Source organism: Lampetra planeri, chromosome 30, assembly GCF_965212315.1.
Source record: "Lampetra planeri chromosome 30, kcLamPlan1.2.h2, whole genome shotgun sequence".
In the NCBI taxonomy this organism is placed as follows: Eukaryota; Metazoa; Chordata; class Hyperoartia; order Petromyzontiformes; family Petromyzontidae; genus Lampetra; species Lampetra planeri.
The window spans coordinates 5148221-5166449 of record NC_136136.1 but is presented as its reverse complement, the minus strand read 5'-3'; the positions used below and the strand labels follow the sequence as shown (position 1 = coordinate 5166449).

Here is an 18229-nt window from a genome sequence, read left to right as displayed (position 1 = left end):
AGCATATGTTATAAAGAGGGCCCTGAATAAAAAAGAAACACGTAAATATTCAAATACAAATTTGTAACTTGTAAAGTAATCGTTTTTTTCATTTGCTATACAGCCAGATTTATGCGATAAATCGCTAACCTTAAACACCCAGTCGTTCATAAAAGTTGAAGGCAGTATAGTACTATAGTGATAGAACAAGTGCAGAATCACTGAACCGGAATTGATAAAAGTTGAATGCAGTATAGTACTACAATAATACAGCAAGTGCAGAATCACTGAACCGGAATTGATAGCTTGAAAGCATTTAGCGCGGGGCCTTAGCAAACTTTTGCTACTAGGATAATCCGGCACTGATGTTGAACGTTTTTTCGCACCGTAAGTAGCTAATCGGAGGCAAGGCATTAAACCGGGGTTCTCAAAACCGAAGCGAGTTTTATGGTTCCAATCCAGTCACTGATAACTGCAACAATGAAATTGTGAGTGAGTTAGATTTTTTTTAAACTGACTATATTCCAAAGGTGACATTTTTGTTGTTGTTAGAAATACAAAAACAAATGGGATGTGTCAAACTATTGCGTGTGTGTACATGGCGAGACGCATTTTGGGAAAGAGGCTCGTTGCTCTGCTTACTCGTTTTGTCGCGGTGCTAATATTGTCCACGACAGCGCTGATGTCGGACGCGTTACGGGGAGGGGGGGGGGAACAAAAATACCGGGTTGATAGTCACGCGATAAACATGTAATTAATCTAGCACCGCCATGAACTAATTTCTTTTAGAACTGCTTTTTGTGTTTAGTTTTTTGTTCCATCCCCCCGCACCTCCGATTAGCGCGGTTGGCTACGTACGGTGCGAAAGAAGTCCACGATACATACACGTTGTACCTCGTGTGCGCAAGACAGCGAGTGAAGAGAGACCTCAGAAGCCTCTTCTTGGTACTTTCGGTAAAGTCACGTAGAAGGGAAATAATAAAACAATGAAAATAAAACATAATAAAATAATTCTCACGACGTTTCGGCCACAACGCAAGCAGCCGTCCTCAGGTGAAGAAATTCTTCAGAATACTTTTTTGTATTATGTTTTATTTGTATTATTTTATTACTTCCCTTCTACGTGACTTTACCGAAAGAACCAAGAAGATGAATCCCTGCAGTCACGAAAGCTTTCAATCGAAACCTCAGAAGCAGTTGTGTGCTAGCACCTTCCAGATGCAGGTAACCCCGCACAAGTCGGTGCTCTGCTTTCTGCGACAGCACCGAATGGATATTTATTTCAGTGTCGTCACCGAACAGTGATATACAAAATATCCTTAATTGTAATGAAGAAATTAGCAATTGTGTTTGTTTGTTCTACATATATATCCAGCCGATCGTACGGGGAGTGCGCGACTGATGTAATTGTTCACGATATTCTGTAACGACGAAACATCTTACATTTGATGCATATATATAGCAAACTATTCGCTAATAACTTTAAATATCCGAAAACGAAACGTTTCGATGTTTTTGGCCTCTAAAATGTATGAGATGAGAATAATAATTATTGTTGAACATTTTAGTTTTGGAAACTCGAAGCTCGGCCTCTTTACGCGACTCTAACCACGATGCTCCATCCATGCACATCCTGGCGGTATCGCTGACATCAACACTGCGTCTATCACATAATTGGATTGCACACGACGAAACCTTTGCATTCATTTATGACATTTTACTAAAAAAAATTACGAACAAAAAATAAAAACTGTTGCTTTTCACAATGCCATACGAAAGAAGAAGAATATACCCACACACAAAATCCTGTATTGCGGATGATATTTGTCGCGCAAGCCTGACTACGAGTTAAACTGAGAGACGGAGTGTCTGTGCTTGTTCCCAAGTTCGCCGCATTCCACCGTTGACATCAGATTTGAAAATCCAAACACGGTGGGGGGTTTTCTTCTTCCATTTTTGTATTCCCACATTTACGTACGCAATGTCTGTATGTCTGCTGAACTTTTTCGCACCGCATGTCGTCAACTGTGCTAATCGAAAATAATCTTGAGTTGTTTCGTTACAAGAATGTTTTTAGCCACAACGAGCGTTTGATTCTGGATTGTTTGCAGATCTGTTAAGTCATCTACACAGGGCATCAAATACCCAATGGCTCAAAGTTCCACGCCACTCTTTGGAAGAGTGTGAACTTCATATCGCCAATGGACGTCTCGGTTAAGTCCGCTCCGCTCCCAGCTACGAACAGAATGTACATACAACACGCTTAGCCCGTGCACCTGAATACACACACAGGGCATCTATCAGTCTCAACGCTGGATGGTGGCCTTTGTCACGCCGTGCGGGGATCCTTTGACTCCATGCCGGACAATGCGACAATTGCTGAAGGCCGGTGTGCTGCGTAGAGGCGGGAGCATAGAAGTACAGAACAACAATGGATATTGCTCCATGCGCTCCAACTTGTGTTGCCTCCGAAACGTCGTGATTTTTATTTGATTTTACTTTCATTAATTTTAATGTTTTACCTACGTGACTTTACCGAAAAAAACCTAAGAATATGAATCCTTGCAGTCACGAAAGCTTCAAATCTAGAATTTCCTGCCCCCGCAATGGACGGCGATTCACGTGGGGGGTGGCCAACTGCAGTCGCGCAAGTAAATGTTGATTGAATGCGCATGAATGAGCCCACGGTGCTGATTGGGCTGATAATAGGGACGCGGTTATCAGAGTCTCCATTAAATCCGCGCTGTAACTGAGAGACTGGGACGCGTGGCGACTTGCTATCGGGATTCTGTCGGGACTCGGGGCTCCCAGAAACAATGGGGATTATTGAGCTGATTCATTTGTTTCGGAGACTTAATATGTTAAGCCGGTGTGCCGTGGCTGTGGCCTGGCGACTCCGGCGGGGTTCACAATGGCCGTGTCGGAGACAGCGCCACCATGCACCGCTGAGAAGCTGCGTTCGAATCCGGGATGAATTCTCCCGTGGGGGTTTTGCCGGGTTCTCAAGTGCAGTGAGTCCGATGGTCTCAGCCCGGTCACCACCAGTGAATGCACGAAGAAGAAAAAACATCGTCCCCCCATGAAATTGCCTTCTGCACTTGATTTGGCAAAATATCAGCCGAGAGAATGAAAAATACTGTGCGATGAAAATAATTTAGTTCAACATTGATTCATTTATCGGGGGCATACTAGTCGATTTTAAACCATGATTCTTTGCATCATTAACAGTTTTTTTAATGTACCCTGTGTTTTTTATGCTTTACCAAGCAATGTAAACACTCCTACCAACCAGTGGGGGGGAGCGGTGCGTAATGGTCAGCGCACTGCGCGAGGAACCGGGCTGCCTGAGATCGATACTCGGCCACGGCTAACACCAGTGGGCGATCATATCTGAATCGATACTGGCCACCCCAAGCCCCCTTCACCCACCATCACGGTGAAGTATGGCCCAAACAACCCCCACAACCGACGCAGCTTCGGGAGGTATTCATCCAGCAGTGGAGTGATAAAGGAGGTTATGTATACAAAGCGCATTGGTGTAGAGAGAGAGCGAGCGCGCGGGTGTTTACTCTGGCAGGTGAAGCGAAACCAGGGCCGATAAAAGCGGGCGAGAGGCTACCCCCCCCATCTCCTCACCTCTCCTCACCTCTCCCTCCCCTCTTCTCTCCCGGGCCAAAAGTTCGTGTCCTTTCGGTGACCAGGTGTGGGTCGCCAACAAAGCGACCAACCCTTAAACCGATCCCACGAAACTACAGCGACCACCTGCTTCTGATCCCCCGTGTAGCCTGTAACAGACTGTTGGGGCAAGTGCTGTGAGCGAGTAGCTGCACCTGTGACCCACTCACAAAGACAAAGATCCCCGTGTAGCTTGTAACAGACTGTTGGGGCAAGTGGCCCTTAGCGAGCACCTCTGAAAGCCTAAACGAAACACGACGGGTTAATGGCCAGCACCACGCCGGGCCGCCTTTGTCTCCCCCAGTTGCGATGTTTTACACATCGCGACCAGGTACCCATTTGAGGCTGAGTCGACCTAGGGGAGGCCTAGCGCCGGTTCAGATAATCGTCGCTCGTGTTGGCCGTGAACGGGCATCGAACTCGACTCGCTAACCACCACCAACATCATCACCTCTCATCCCCAATGTAGATGAGGAAAGGCTGGGACGCCCGCTGGTTAATTCTACTCATTTGTGCAGCCATCTCCGACGAACGCTGACAATCTGTCTCTTCACGTGCATCTTGAAAAGTCAAAAAAGGGGGTGTTGAGCCCTTGGCAGGAGGGGGATCAGCTCCCGTTCCCTGGACGCTACGGGGGCTGCCACCCACTTAGCACCACCACCAACTCCCCCGCTCGGGTCACTCTTACAAATGGGACCATCCTGGCCTCTCGCTTTCTTACCTAGTTAATACCACGTGACGTTAGCCTCCACCACCAGCATCACCACCATCATCATCACCGTCGCCATCGCCTCCACAACCAGTACCATCATCATCACCATCGCCTCCACCACCACCACCACCACCATCATCACCACCATCGCCTCCACCTTCACCAGAATCACTGCTCAACTCAATCAGACGGCCCCCGTGTGGTGCCCAGCACAGACGAGCCCACTTGTCGGTAGCATCTGAGGTGGCACCATTTCTGTGGTGGCAATTCACGAATGTGGCCGACAACAGTGCCTTCACGTGATAACCATTGGGGATGTGTGGAGTTTCGATTTAAAGCTTTCGTGACTGCAGGGATTCATCTTATTGGTTCTTTCGGTAAAGTCAAGGAACCAAGAAGATGTGTGGAGTTATCAAGCCATTCGTTCGTGTTTGCAACGCGGTGGTGGCTATTCACGTGGCTGCCTGTGATGCCGCACTATTGTCTTGAGGTTGTTATTGTTTGACTTGCATCCCACTGGGATTTTTGCACACAGCGTTGAAACGCGGTGTTTTTTTCTGAAAGGCTTTGCTGTTTTTTCCTGGATTTTTCTGTTGCGTGTAGTCACTTTAAGATGTTTTCTTGTTCGTGTTTTTGTTTGTTGCAGTTGCACCCGAGTCTAGAGCCGCATGGCTCACAGGGTTATATACCTAACAAATTAAACTGAAAAATTAATGAAACTGAAAACGATTGGAGGCAGCAGCGAGATTTGGTGGATCACCGCACAGATGTTGTGAAGCGCCGAGGACACGGTGCCATACCCCTGGCTCGCCAGTAGAAGGCGGTACAGCAAGTGGACTCATCGCCAGCTGTTTCCATCTGTACGGCGATGGAGTGTTGCCCCCCGTCTCGCAAGGCGTGGGTGTTCTGTGGGTGCTCCGATTTCTTTTCACACGTATGATAATAATATTATTGAACGCAACTCATCATTCATTGTGGTGATAACTTTTGTTGTTGGTTATGCTTTTTCGTTTTTATGCCATTTCTTAATTACATTTTTTTTATTTTCCAAAATTTTGCTTGGTAGTCGGGTTTTCATTTGCTTGGTGTGTGTGTTTGACTTATTTCGCGCCGTGCGTAGCCAACCGCGTATATGGCATTTGACCCTCATATATAATTAACGTACATGGTTTTATGATGCTATTGACATGAATGAAGCTATACAAAACGAAAGTATAATAACTATTATTAATTGGCTGAGAACATCTTAAAATAAAAACCCAATTAAGCAGCAGCAGCAGGACCATCCTGAGTCCTGCAACGCACTGTGGCTCTCCTGGACACTAATTATAATTCGATGTAAACGAATGGGTTCGACCCAAGCTGTTGCCACCTTACGGGGTAGCGACTTCTTGCCCCCGGCCCATGGACTCCACCACGCGTCGAGTGGTCAGACTGCGCGCACGACGACGCCGCTGGTGACTGAGACATCATCGTCGAGGAGAGCGAATCCACGCGGCGGCCACACGTGATGACGATGGTGATGACGATTATGATGGTGGCGATGACGATGGTGATGACGATTATGATGATGGCGATGACGATGATGATGATAACGGTTGTGATGATGATGATGGTCACACAGCGCCTCCGCTATGCTCTCCATTACACATACACAGGTCAATACTGAAGGGAGTCGGGTCGCGACCACCATGCATAACAGGTGCTACAGGCTGTGGGCCTCGCTACGCTGCGTCCATTAGGTGGCAATGCGGTGAACTGCCATTGTTGTACTGCACCGCTGTGTTGTCGGTCGTTCGCTTCATCAGCCCGCATTGCCGGGTTCGCTCAACAGCGTGGGGGTATAAGGGCCTCATCCAGCAGCGGATAGACCGTGCCTCGTAATTCCGATGGCAATTGCGCGTTAATTCATCCAGCCTCGTGTGCTCACACAAGTGTCGTGTCTGCAGCCCTCGCTTCGCCGTCTCACGCCGACACCACCACCACCACACACAGCTGAGCACCTTGTCCTTCTCTTCCGCTCTGCTGCTGGACACAGGATCCATCCGGATTAATACGAGGGGCGAGAGGGGGAGGGGACGCGCATGCATTGAGACCTCAACGGCATTGCGCAATCACTGCCCATTCTAAACGCTGTACAAAGACAAATATAGCCCGTACAGGAAAACAGACTGTTGGGGCAAGTGCTGTTAGTGAGCACCTATTAGGTCGTGTGGCCAGCACCACTCCTGGCCGCCTTTGTCTTCCCCAGTGCCCATTTTTGTTTTCACACCCGCGCGAGATTCTCAGTTTAGGCAGAGGCCCTTTTCACGATGTTCGTCACTCATTGTGGCCGTGCGCGAGCATCGAACTCAGGTGGCCGCCGCGAGGTGCGCTGACCAATGCAAGACAAAGGCAAAGATCCCCCGTATAGCCTTAACAGACTGTAGGGGCAAGTGCTGTCAGCGAGCACCCATAAAGGCCGGCACGGCACACGAGGGGGTGGGTGGCCAACACCACGCCCGGCCACCTTTATCCCCGCAGTGGCGATATGTACACACCGCACCAGGTACACATTTCAGGCTGAGTCGACCCAAGTGCACAACTGTGCACACACCCACAAACCACACAGAAATTTGTTTCGACGGCTTCTTAAGAGGCTTAATGACTTAAATGCTCATTGTAACCTCGATTGCTTCAAGCGTGTTTCATTTACGCCACTTGACGTGTTTTGAAAACATGTTTTTATTTGGTTTTATGCGGAGAGACATATGCACGATAGATTTGATGAATTAGACATTTTCTTGGTTCTTTCGTTAAAGTCACATAGAAAGTCACGTGAGAATTATTTTATTATGTTTTATTTGTATTATTTTATTATTTCCATTCTACGTGACTTTACCGAAAGAACCAAGAAGATGAATCCCTGCAGTCACGAAAGCTTTAAATCGAAAAATGAATTAGACATTGCTTATCACCTTCAAACTTCAGCGTAGCGCGCGTAATCTATTGTTCTGGGGGAGCGGTGGCGCAGTGGTTAGCGCGTCGCGCCACGAAACTCGGCAACCCGAGTTCGATTGCCGGCCCCGGGCGGGGCATTTGTGCCCGTTCTGGGGCCTCCCATAGGTCGACTCAGCCTCAAAGAGTACCTGTTGCGGTGAGCGTGTTAAAGGTCGGCACCGGGGGAAACAGAGGTGTGGATGGCCACAGCATTTCCCTAGCCGGGGTCGTGCCACGCCAGCCTTAATAGGCGCTCGCAAACAGCACGAGCCCGAACAGCCCGGTGAAGAGGTGCGTACGGGCGATCGTTGTCTGCGTTACGCACCCAGACACCTCGAATGCTTCTTCGTCTGGTGGAAGTTGACGGCGCTTGGCAACGAGTCGCGCCTAAATCACGGCGCGACAATTATCAATTAACGCGAACAGCAACTCCCCCCCCCCCTCCCTCCCACCAATGTTCTACCCGCGCTCCAGAGGTGTTTATTGCAAATGTGTTTGGAAGTGTGGATTAGTGACTACCCCGGGGGGGGAAGGAGGAGGGTTGGGGGGATGAGTTTGGGGGGGGGGAGGGGTGTGGAGGGGGCGGGGGGTGCAGGATGTTACGGCTGTCGCCCTCCCAACCTCCTCGCAATTAGCACCTCTTTGTGACGCTCTCTGGGATGAAGAGGCCCCACGCTGTCTCGATTCGCGAGATGCGCTCGCTCATCCGTCGCCTCTCTCCGCAGCCCATTAGGGGTCATTCAGGTATTACCACCCCCCCCTCCTCCTCCACCTCCACCACCCCCCCCACGTCCTCCCCTCCTCCCCCAGATCCTCATGGCGAGTGGCCGCTCTCCATGGCAATGTGTGGCACGTGCACAGGCGTGGGATTCCATTGGGACTGTTTGGTCTAGCCAAAGTGTTTGTGATGATGCCCGCGTGTGTCTATGTAGTGTGTCTCCGCGTCTCCGTTGTCTACGTCGTCTCTTTGCTCGTCTCTTCCCGTGTCTCTGTCTTCGGGGAGCGGTGGTGTAGCGGTTTGCGCGCTGCGCTATAAACCCGGCGACCCGAATTCGATTCCCGCTCACGGCCAACATTAGTGACGATTTAAATATGAGAACTGGTCATGGTCCCCCCCTCCCCGAGGTCGTCACTAATAAAAGTAAAAAATATTTTATTTTTTATTATAAATTGCCGTGTGGTTTGTGGGTGTGCACAGTTGTGCAGTGGGTCGACTTAGCCTAAAATGAGTACCTGGTGTGCGGTGTGTAAACATCGCCACTGGGGAGACAAAGGCGGCCGGGCGTGATGTTGACCACTCACCCCCTCGTGTGCTGTGGCGGCCTTCACAGGTGCTCGCTAACAGCAATTGCCACAACAGTCTGCGAAGGCAATAGGGCGATCTTTGTCTTTGTGTCTCTGTCTCCCTGTGACTCTGTCTGTGTTTGTCTCTGTGTTTTTCCCTTTGTCTGTCTCCATGCTTCTTTCTGTAACTCTATCACAGCTCTGCGTCTGCCTCTGTGTCTCACTGTTTATCTTAATGACTTTCTCCCTGTGTGTCTCACCCCTGCGCGTGTGTGTGTATCTCCGTGCGTCTCTCTGCCCCCTCTTCTCTATTCTACGCGTTGACTCTCACAAGCTGTGCGCATGTAAGTTGAACTTCTTTCGCACCGTACGGAGCCGACCCCGCTCATCGGCTCCATACCAAAATTAGCCTATTTGATTTTGACTGCAGGAATTCATATTATTGGTTCTTTCGGTAAAGTCACGTAGATAGGAAATAAAAATAATAACAGAAAATACATTTTATTATAATAAAATTGTATTTTATTATAATAAAAGCAAAAAATAGTCACATTTATTACATTTTTTCAATTTTTTTATCTACGTGATTTTACCGAAAGAACCAAGGATATGTTATCCTATTGCTGTTCCCACCCCCCCTCCACCGCTCAACATAAAGTCATCGGTACCCCCCGCCCCCACTGCAGATGTCTATATCAGAAGGGGGGGAGGAGTGCAGGGGGATCACGAGCCACTGCTTAATCGCGGCAGTGGCTCTGCGGTTCGCACAGCGGGGAGCTGATGCGGTCGCGTCGAGGAGGAGGAGGGAGGAGCGACACGATTTGGACTAATTACTCATGAATGCCAAAGACACGTGCGCATCCGCTGGCTGTGAGCCGGGGTTGGGTGGATCACGCATAGATCGCCACACACGTGCAAGGGCTTTCCGTGCAGCTGCTGCTGCTGCTACTGGTGATGCTGTCTTTCGGAGTCAGTAGAGAAAGCAGGCTGTCGATATGTACAGCAATTGTCTGTCAATCTACGGCTGGATGAAGCCTCTTCCACGCCGAGCGGGTCGCGTGGTTGCATTGGCCATCGTAAAGGGAGAATGTCGGCAGATTTAGGGGGACGAATGGGAGTCCACTGTCGTTACCTGCGCCGGGAAACGCAGCTAAATTCATTGTTGTACTGTACTATGCGCCCATGCTGCACCAAATTCTCATCCGCGTTGCGCTGGGCGTAGCTTGCAGGGGGTTTCCCTCCATCTGGAGGCATCGCGTTGAGAGCAGCCACCACTTTTTAAAGGGCATGAGCAATCGACCACAACATAACAAAGAAGTCGATCATTCGCAAGAGTCGATTAATCAACCAAGATTCGTCCCAGACCCTAATTAAAGCATTGATTCCATGAGTTTTTGAAGTTGATACTCGATATCCGTAAACGGATACCGAAAAACACGGATATTCGATGATCAATCCTCGCCTACAGAGCTGGATCAACAGACGGGTGCTTGGCCACCACCACCATCACCACCAACTCCACGTCCACCACCACCTCCACCACCACCTTCACCACCACCTCCACCACCACCTCCACCACCTCCACCACCACCATCACCACCAACTCCTCTACGTCCACCACCACTACCACGTCCACCACCGCGTCCACCTCCACCACCACCTCCACCACCATCACCACCGCCACGTCCACCTCGACCACCACCACCACCACCTCCACCACCTCCACCACCACCACCACCTCCACCACCATCACCTCCACCACCACCACCTCGACCACCACCAGCTCCTTCTCGTGTACATCCGCAACGCGTCTCGCGTGACCCCCCCCGCCCCCCCCAAGATGAGTGAGTGACCTTCCCGCAACTCACACCTGTGTTTGCTGAGCTCCTCCTCTGTGCAGGCGCGACCCCCCGCGATGTCCACCAAGTCGGAGTGGGATCCGCCTCGCCTGCACGCAGGTGTCACCGCGACTAATTTAACGGCCATCAATTAGCGGGCAGCCCACAAATCGGCTTTGGAAATTGCCCACGACGGTGCCACGTGGAGGGTTTTTTTTTCTTTTCCCCCCGATGAGTTGGGCCAATGCAGCTGTGTTTGAGAAATGTGCCGCGCTTAGGTTATTGCGCTGCTTGGGAATGGGGCGATGGGGGCGGTGTGGGTGGCTCTGTGCACACGTGGCGCGCAGAGGGAGCGGCAGCGGTGAGCGCTACGAAACCGGCGACCCGCGTTCGATTCCCGCTCACGGCCAACACCAAGTGACGATTATCTGAACCGGGTCCTGGGCATTCCCTAGGTCGAGATAAACACACAGAGAAAGACAAACACACAAAGAGACAAACACACAGAGAGAGAGGCGCACATAGAAAGACAGAGACACACTATATATAATGCTTCACCACAGAGGCGTTGTTTCTTTGTGTCTCTGTGTGTGTCTCTCTGTGTGTCTGAGGAGCGGTAGTGTAGCGGTTAATTTAACACGTAGGCTTTCGCGACCAATATCATTCATAGCGGTTAGCGCGCTGCACTACGAACCTGGCAACCCGGGTTCGATTCCCGCTCACGGCCAACACCAAGTGACGATTATCTGAACCGGTCCTGGGCCTCCCCTAGGTCTACTCAGCCTCAAATGAGTACCTGGCGCGGTGTGTAAATATCGCCACTAGGGAGACAAAGGCGGCCCGGCGTGGTGCTGGCCAACCACCCCCTCCATAATAGATGTGTGTTAGGTTAGATCTCGTAAATATTTAAATGTGTCGTTGAAACCCGCCACCACCCGGCACAGCCAACTAGTAAGGGTTGTCACGTAAACAGAACGTGGCCAATTCGTCACTAGTACAGCACTAATGTATAGTGTAGTGTACTAGTACAGCACACCGGTGTGTTGGAGAGCCAAGCCACAACATTTACAAACTGAGTACGATGTTTTGTCAGTAATTACAACTAGCTTCATCAGGACAAATGATCAGCACGAGACTAAAAGAACATCAGATAAATATTAAATTATCTCAAATGCAACTGTCAGCAGTAGCAGAACACGCGTGCCAACAAGGACACTCAATTGATTTTGATAATGTTGACGTTTTGTGCAAAACTAGCGACTACTGGCCAAAACGAATTAGAGAATCTATCGAAATTGAAATAAATAAAAATAACTTTAACCGTTCGGATAGCTACCGCCTTAGTGCTGCGTGGAAGCGCATCATTAAAAAATACATTATTTAAATGCATGCCTACAAAGGGCAGCGTACTTCAATAGGGGTTACCGTTGGTAGGCTCTTTTAATCAACACAATAGACAGGAAGGACAAGTCCAAAAGGCTCGCATAATGCACATGCATCATGTACGTTGCCTCAGTGATCCATCCCCCCCATCATTGTGCAAGAACGCAGAAGGGTGGTCAACACATCTACGCCTCTATATAAGGAACGAAACAGTAAGAGACTTCTCCACAAATCTGGCTGTCGCCTGATGAAGCTAGTTGTAATTACTGGCGAAACGTCGTACCCAGATGGTAAATGTTGTGGATTGGCTCTCCAACACACCGGTGATGCTGTACTAGTGACGAATTGGCCACGTTCCGTTTACGTGACAACCCTTACTAGTTGGCTGTGTCGGGTGGTGGCGGGTTTAACGACACATTTATATATTTACGCGATCTAACCCAAAAACCTCTATTATGGATGTTATTGGTCGCGAAAGCCTACGCGTTAAACCACCCCCTCGTGTGCCATACCGGCCTTCATAGGTGCCCGCTAACTGCACTTGCCCCAACAGTCTGTGAAGGCTATACGGGGGATCTTTGTCTTTACTTTGTGTTTGTAGCCATTGGCTGAGACAGGCTGAAGCCATCAACTTGCTACCGTTGAGAGATCCGGTTTAACCAATCACGGCTGGCCAATTGTACTCGGATTTGAATCCCAGGATCTCAGTGGTGGCGGCTCTGAGACCCACGTGTGTTCTGTTGAGTACAACAATGGGGAGACTTCACCGCGTTCCAGACGGGTTGAATGAAAGTTCACTCGGTTGGACACGTCGAGAGGAGTGGGGAACACCACATGGGAAGGAACGTGATGGACGTGGAAGCACCAGAGTGGAGACCGATCGGCAAAACAAACATACTCTTACCTCTTCTTGGTTCTTTCGGTAAAGTCACGTAGAAGGGAAATAATAAAATAATAAAAATAAAACATAATAAAATACAATTCTCACGACGTTTCGGCCACAACGCAAGCAGCCGTCCTCAGGTGAAGAACAGGTCTGTCGGAAAGACAGCGTCTGAATTCACCTGAAGACGGCTGCTTGCGTTGTGGCCGAAACGTCGTGAGAATTGTATTTTATCATGTTTTATTTTTATCATTTTATTATTTCCCTTCTACGTGAATTTACCGAAAGAACCAAGAAGATGAATCCCTGCAGTCACGAAAGCTTTAAATCGATACTCTTACCTCTCTGGCCTATGCGTTGTGAAGAAGGGCCATTGCCCGAAACGTCACCTATTATGTATTTTGTTATTTTTAAAGCTACAGTGTTATTGACGAATGTGTTCCATGTTTGTTGTCAATTGGCGCTTGTGCGCTACTGCGAACGCAGCAGCAAAACAGCATCACCAAATGATTTGTTAAATTCGAAAGCCGCGGTTCGAAGTGGTTAACCAGGATGTGAAGAACCGTGGGGTAGATGTGTGGGTTTGTTGACCTCCACAGCAGTGGGACCCATGCCAAGAGGAAGCAGAAAAACACCCTGTCTCGTGAAAAAAAAGTGGAAAATTTTAGTTCCATGGAATTGTTTAATTATTATCGTTTATTCGTCCATTAATCAAATTACACTATTTACACGTCGCTTACATCAAAATGGATTTCGCGAACACTGCGTCATTCGCGTGAGCTGTCACCCCTTGTCAGCGTGTGTTTACACGTGGGTAGGCAATAAATCTGTGGCTGCGCTCTTGATACAGAGCTTTGTTCCGTGGGGTTTTGTTGTTGTTGTTGTTGCTGCTACTCGCAACCTGGCTAAAGTGGGATAAAAGTTCCCCAGCTGCGATATTTACTCAGAGAACCCTCGGCATAATCCCCTCGCCGCTCGCGCTACGATTAAGCCGCACGCAACACACTCGGACGGAACTCAAAGCATTTTTCAATGACGTCGTCATTAGCCTTGGTCTATCCACTGCTGGCTGAAATGTCCTCGCCAAGCCGTCGCCGCCTCTCACGGCCTCGCGATGCAACCAACCCAGCGAGCTCATGCACACGAGCTGATTTCATCACTCCATCTCCGTGCCGGATCTGCTGCCCTGGCGTGTTTTTCCCCAGTTTGGCTGTCACTCTGTGATTAGTCTCGGCCATCGCCTCTTCGAGTGACCGTAACCTGCCCGAGCCCACATACGTTTCATGGATAATGTTGTTCACTTTGCCAATAGAAATGACCTCTTCGTATAAAAATGGGGTTAAGTTACGTGCAAAAGCCACGCAATTGCTCACTGCGGATCTCTATGAAATTCACATGTTTGGGGATTTTTTTTTACTTCAAACATTCGTGACTACAGGAATTCATATTATTGGTTCTTTCGGTAAAGTCACGTAAAATAGAAAATACAAATAATAACATAAAAAATAAAAACCCACGACGTTTCGATCGCAACACAAGCGGTCTTCATCTCTCCGCCTGATCGTGTGTTTTTTGCTTTTATTTAATTTAATTTGATTATTTTTATTTTCTATCTACGTCACTTTACCGAACCATGAATATGCTTGGGGATGTTGATGATAACAGCCACAGCGTATTGTATACCTCGCCACATTCCCCATTATCAATTTCAAACATCATGAAATGCAGACGCATGTGGAACTTAGCACAGGCTATATCTGTGCTCTAAACATCGCATTGATACATCCGTTGTATTCGCTGCAGGGCAGGTCGGGAGGTATCAGCCAGTCAGTCAATTTCTCTCGGCTGCTCTCGAGTCCTGATGCTGGCTGGAGATCCTGGCTTTGTCTTCGGCCCAGCGATGATGATTGGAAGGCAAACAGCACCTGGTGGCATGATCATCCTTGATTTTGGCCTCTGCTGAGTGAGCTATGCTGTGCGTCCTATTGATTTGGCGTTCATTTCTCGCATGCACGATCAGTATAACTTTGGCTACTCTGTGGAGGTCATTGCGCATGAAAAACAATAGTGCGTCTGTGTTTAGATTTTTTGTTCAATCCTCTCTCTCGTAAAATACCCATCTCAAGAGTACTATCTATGATAACACTACGCTTTTTCAGCTTTTGTTGGTTATCGCTCCTTAACAATGACCTTGGTTGCTCGACAGCTCTTCAATTTTGCTTTGAGACATTTTTTCGTGTTTTGTGTATGTTGAAATTATTTCGTACCGTATGTAGCTAACCGTGCTAAATCGGAGGTGTGGGGGAAGGACAAGAATTTAAACATAAAAACCAGTTCTCGAGAAATTAGTTTTCAAAAAATTCTTATTTAAAAGTGCATAGCTCCAGTGGCTTGCTATTTTCGGACGGAAGAACATTCCAGACGGCTGCAGAAGCGCATCTGAAAGCAAGTGATGCAGTGACCGTCTTTGTTCGATGGCCAGCCAACAGCCGCTGCGAGGATGACCGGAGTTTGCGTGATGGCTTATACTCCTTGACGAGATCATCTTCATTCGGGCTCGGTTTAAATCAGCGGTTGATGATGAGAAAATCATAGATTGTCATAAAGTTTTGGGTTTGGGAACAGTTTTTTCGTTATTTCCAGAGCTTCATTTCTCACCGATTATAGTTGGGCCACTGGTTGACTGGAGGAGGTGGCACGTGACCAGCAGCCACAGCCATCAGCGAAAGGAATACTTGATGTGGTGAAGCCGGGTGTGGAAATAATTTGCGGGTCACTGGATCAGAGACGCACCGGCTGAAATGAATCCCTGATTATTTCCTCTCGACGTACAATCAACAAGATGTTAATTTTAAACAAAAATCAAATATTAAATGATCGGTGGGGCTCTGCAAGTCGTACGAATGAGATGCCCGCTCGGTGAACTTGGCTCTTTATCGCAAAAAAAAAAAACCCCCCCGCTGAATGACACCCGTTTCTTCGTAGGCGGAGACGCGAGGTAACTTTTGTTCCGGGGCTTTGTTCGCTCGGTCCGGTTTGTCCAGACGTCCGTGTCGGCGTTCGCCCTCGAGCACGTGAACTCCGATCGCTGTGAAGCTTTAGCCCGCGCGCGCGCTCCGATTTAATAAACAATAAAAAAAACCCCAACGTCTCGGCACGTAACCGTGTTGGTTTAGCGCTCGTGAAAAAAAAGAAAACCCTCCGTTATTGTCCTGTGTGGGATTCCACCACCGCCATCGTCACCACCACCGCCACCACCACCGCCACCACGATCATCATCACCGTCATCATCACCACCGCCTCCGTGAGATGAAGTGGCTTTTAGCGCCAGCCGCAAAGGGCCTTGGACAAACTACCGTTGGCGAGCCGTCTGCAACCTCAACCATTGGCTTCACACTCACGGATTCATGTCTTGACGACGATGATGATGACACGAATGCAGCACGTGGTTTTCATCGTCTGGGCGATGTTCTCTTGTAGTCCATCGATGAGAAAGTTTGCCAAATTAATTAAATTACAGGGAACTTTCGTCGCAACGCTGGGAAATGGGCATCGTGTTTTGCAGATGCCGTTCCTTCCTCGAATTCATTAACATTTGTTTTGTATTATATTAGCGTCGATGATATTCATATTGTGCCATCAGAGTTGTGTCGCGAGCAGAAGGACTGTTGTTCGTTTGGCAGAGCCCCGCGTCTTGCCGTGTGTCAGGGAAGGGCCCTCTTGGTGGCTCTGCTAAAGAGTGGTTCCCCATGTCCCAGTCATCTGAAATATATTTTATTTAAAAAATTTCTGGCTCGCACAAGCTTTTAAAGTGGACAAAAAAAAACATTTCGTGTTTCGCAGTCAACCTGCTAAACGTTAAAACTGTTTCTAGTATAGCTGATTTAAAGCCAGGATTCCAACAGTACGGGTGGAGTGCTCTGACATGACCATTATGAACCAATCTAGATTTGAAGTTTTCGTGACTGCAGGGATCCATACTCTTTGGTTCTTTCGGTAAAGTCACATGGGCAGAAAATAAAATTAAATCACGACGTTTCGGGCGCAACACAAGCTGTGGTTGTCCCACCTGATGACGGACGATTGTGTTGCGCCCAAAACGTCGTGATTTAATTTAATTTTATACCTACGTGACTTTACCGAGAGAACCAAAGAGCATTATGAACAACCCAAGAGAAAATGACACCAAACCTCAGACCTAAACCCGCAATCTCAGCAATACTGGCTGAGTTCTAGGACATGGCCATTATGAGCCACTTGAGAGAACATCACCCAAAGGATCTCAGCAGCACTCGCTTAGCTCTTGGAACATCGCCACTATGAATCACCCAAGAGAGAGAGAGTCATACACACCTCGGCATGAATCCAACATCTCAGAGCAGTACCAGCTCAGTGTTCCGACACGGCCACCCGTGCCACCATGCCCACACAGGATTTAACGTCTAATTATCTCCCACAGATCGGCCTCGGCAGGCAAAAAAGAGGATGTCGCCTGTCGACGCTGATGGTGCCCAAGTCTTTCCGAGTCTCTGCGTGAGTCTTCCCCGCGGGTCTCCGCGAGTCTCCGCGAGTCTTCCCAAGTCTGCTCGAGTCTTCCCCGTGTCTCCTTGAGTCTACCGGAGTCTCTGCGTGAGTCTTTCCCGAGTCTCCGTGAGTCTTCCCCCGAGTCTCCGCGAGTCCTTCCCCGTGTCTCCTTGAGTCTACTGGAGTCTCTGCGTGAGTCTTTCCCGAGTCTCCGTGAGTCTTCCCCCGAGTCTCTGCGAGTCCTTCCCCCGAGTCTCTGCGAGTCCTTCCCCGTGTCTCCTTGAGTCTACCGGAGTCTCTGCGTGAGTCTTCCCCGCGGGTCTCCGTGAGTCTTCCCCCGAGTCTCCGCGAGTCCTTCCCCGTGTCTCCTTGAGTCTACCGGAGTCTCTCCGTGAGTCCTTCCCCCCGGGTCTACGCGAGTCAGATGAGCCGCGACCTGCCGAGGTAGCGCGCGAGCACGCGGTACACGAACTTGTAGTGCTCGAGCGTGGGCACCAGGTGAGGCCGCTGCTGCCTCAGGGCGCCGAGCACCTGCGGGACGTCGACGTTCTGTGCACGGGGGCGAGCGGACGGAGGAGCACAAGAAAACAACAACAAATGAACGAGAATCAACGGCGAGGAGTGTGTGTGCATGTGGACACGCGCTGCCCTTTTGTCGGTCCGCCGCTGGAACTAGGACTTCGCCATGCACCGGTGTCAGTCACGTGGGTTGCTCACCATACTTCACCACATGTCCCAGTGTGGGTTGGTGAAGAGGGCAGCCCAGTTCCGGTTCGGGAAACACTCACCATTTATCGAAGATTTCATTAATACACCGACGGTGATGGCGATAATGCTGCTGCACCATTTTTGGACTCCACTTAGACCGGTGGGGGCTGCACGCGCTCTGACTGCCGGAGAAAGCACTGATGATGAAGCCACCGTCAGCGCATTCCAGTCTATGGGCATCAGTGTGTGTCTATGGGCCTCTGT

At 49.2% G+C, this 18229-nt stretch overlaps 1 protein-coding gene across 1 annotated transcript in view; it reads right to left on the bottom strand.

Annotated features, from left to right (window-relative positions):
• Positions 1–13395: 13395 nt before the first annotated feature.
• Positions 13396–18229, bottom strand: part of LOC144728830 (tyrosine-protein phosphatase non-receptor type 21-like) — a 32561-nt gene continuing 27727 nt past the window's right edge. The window contains exon 8 of the mRNA XM_078608513.1: positions 13396–17806. Coding sequence (XP_078464639.1) covers positions 17678–17806 — 129 coding nt within the window. The 3' untranslated portion in view covers positions 13396–17677. The remainder of the gene's footprint in view (positions 17807–18229) is intronic.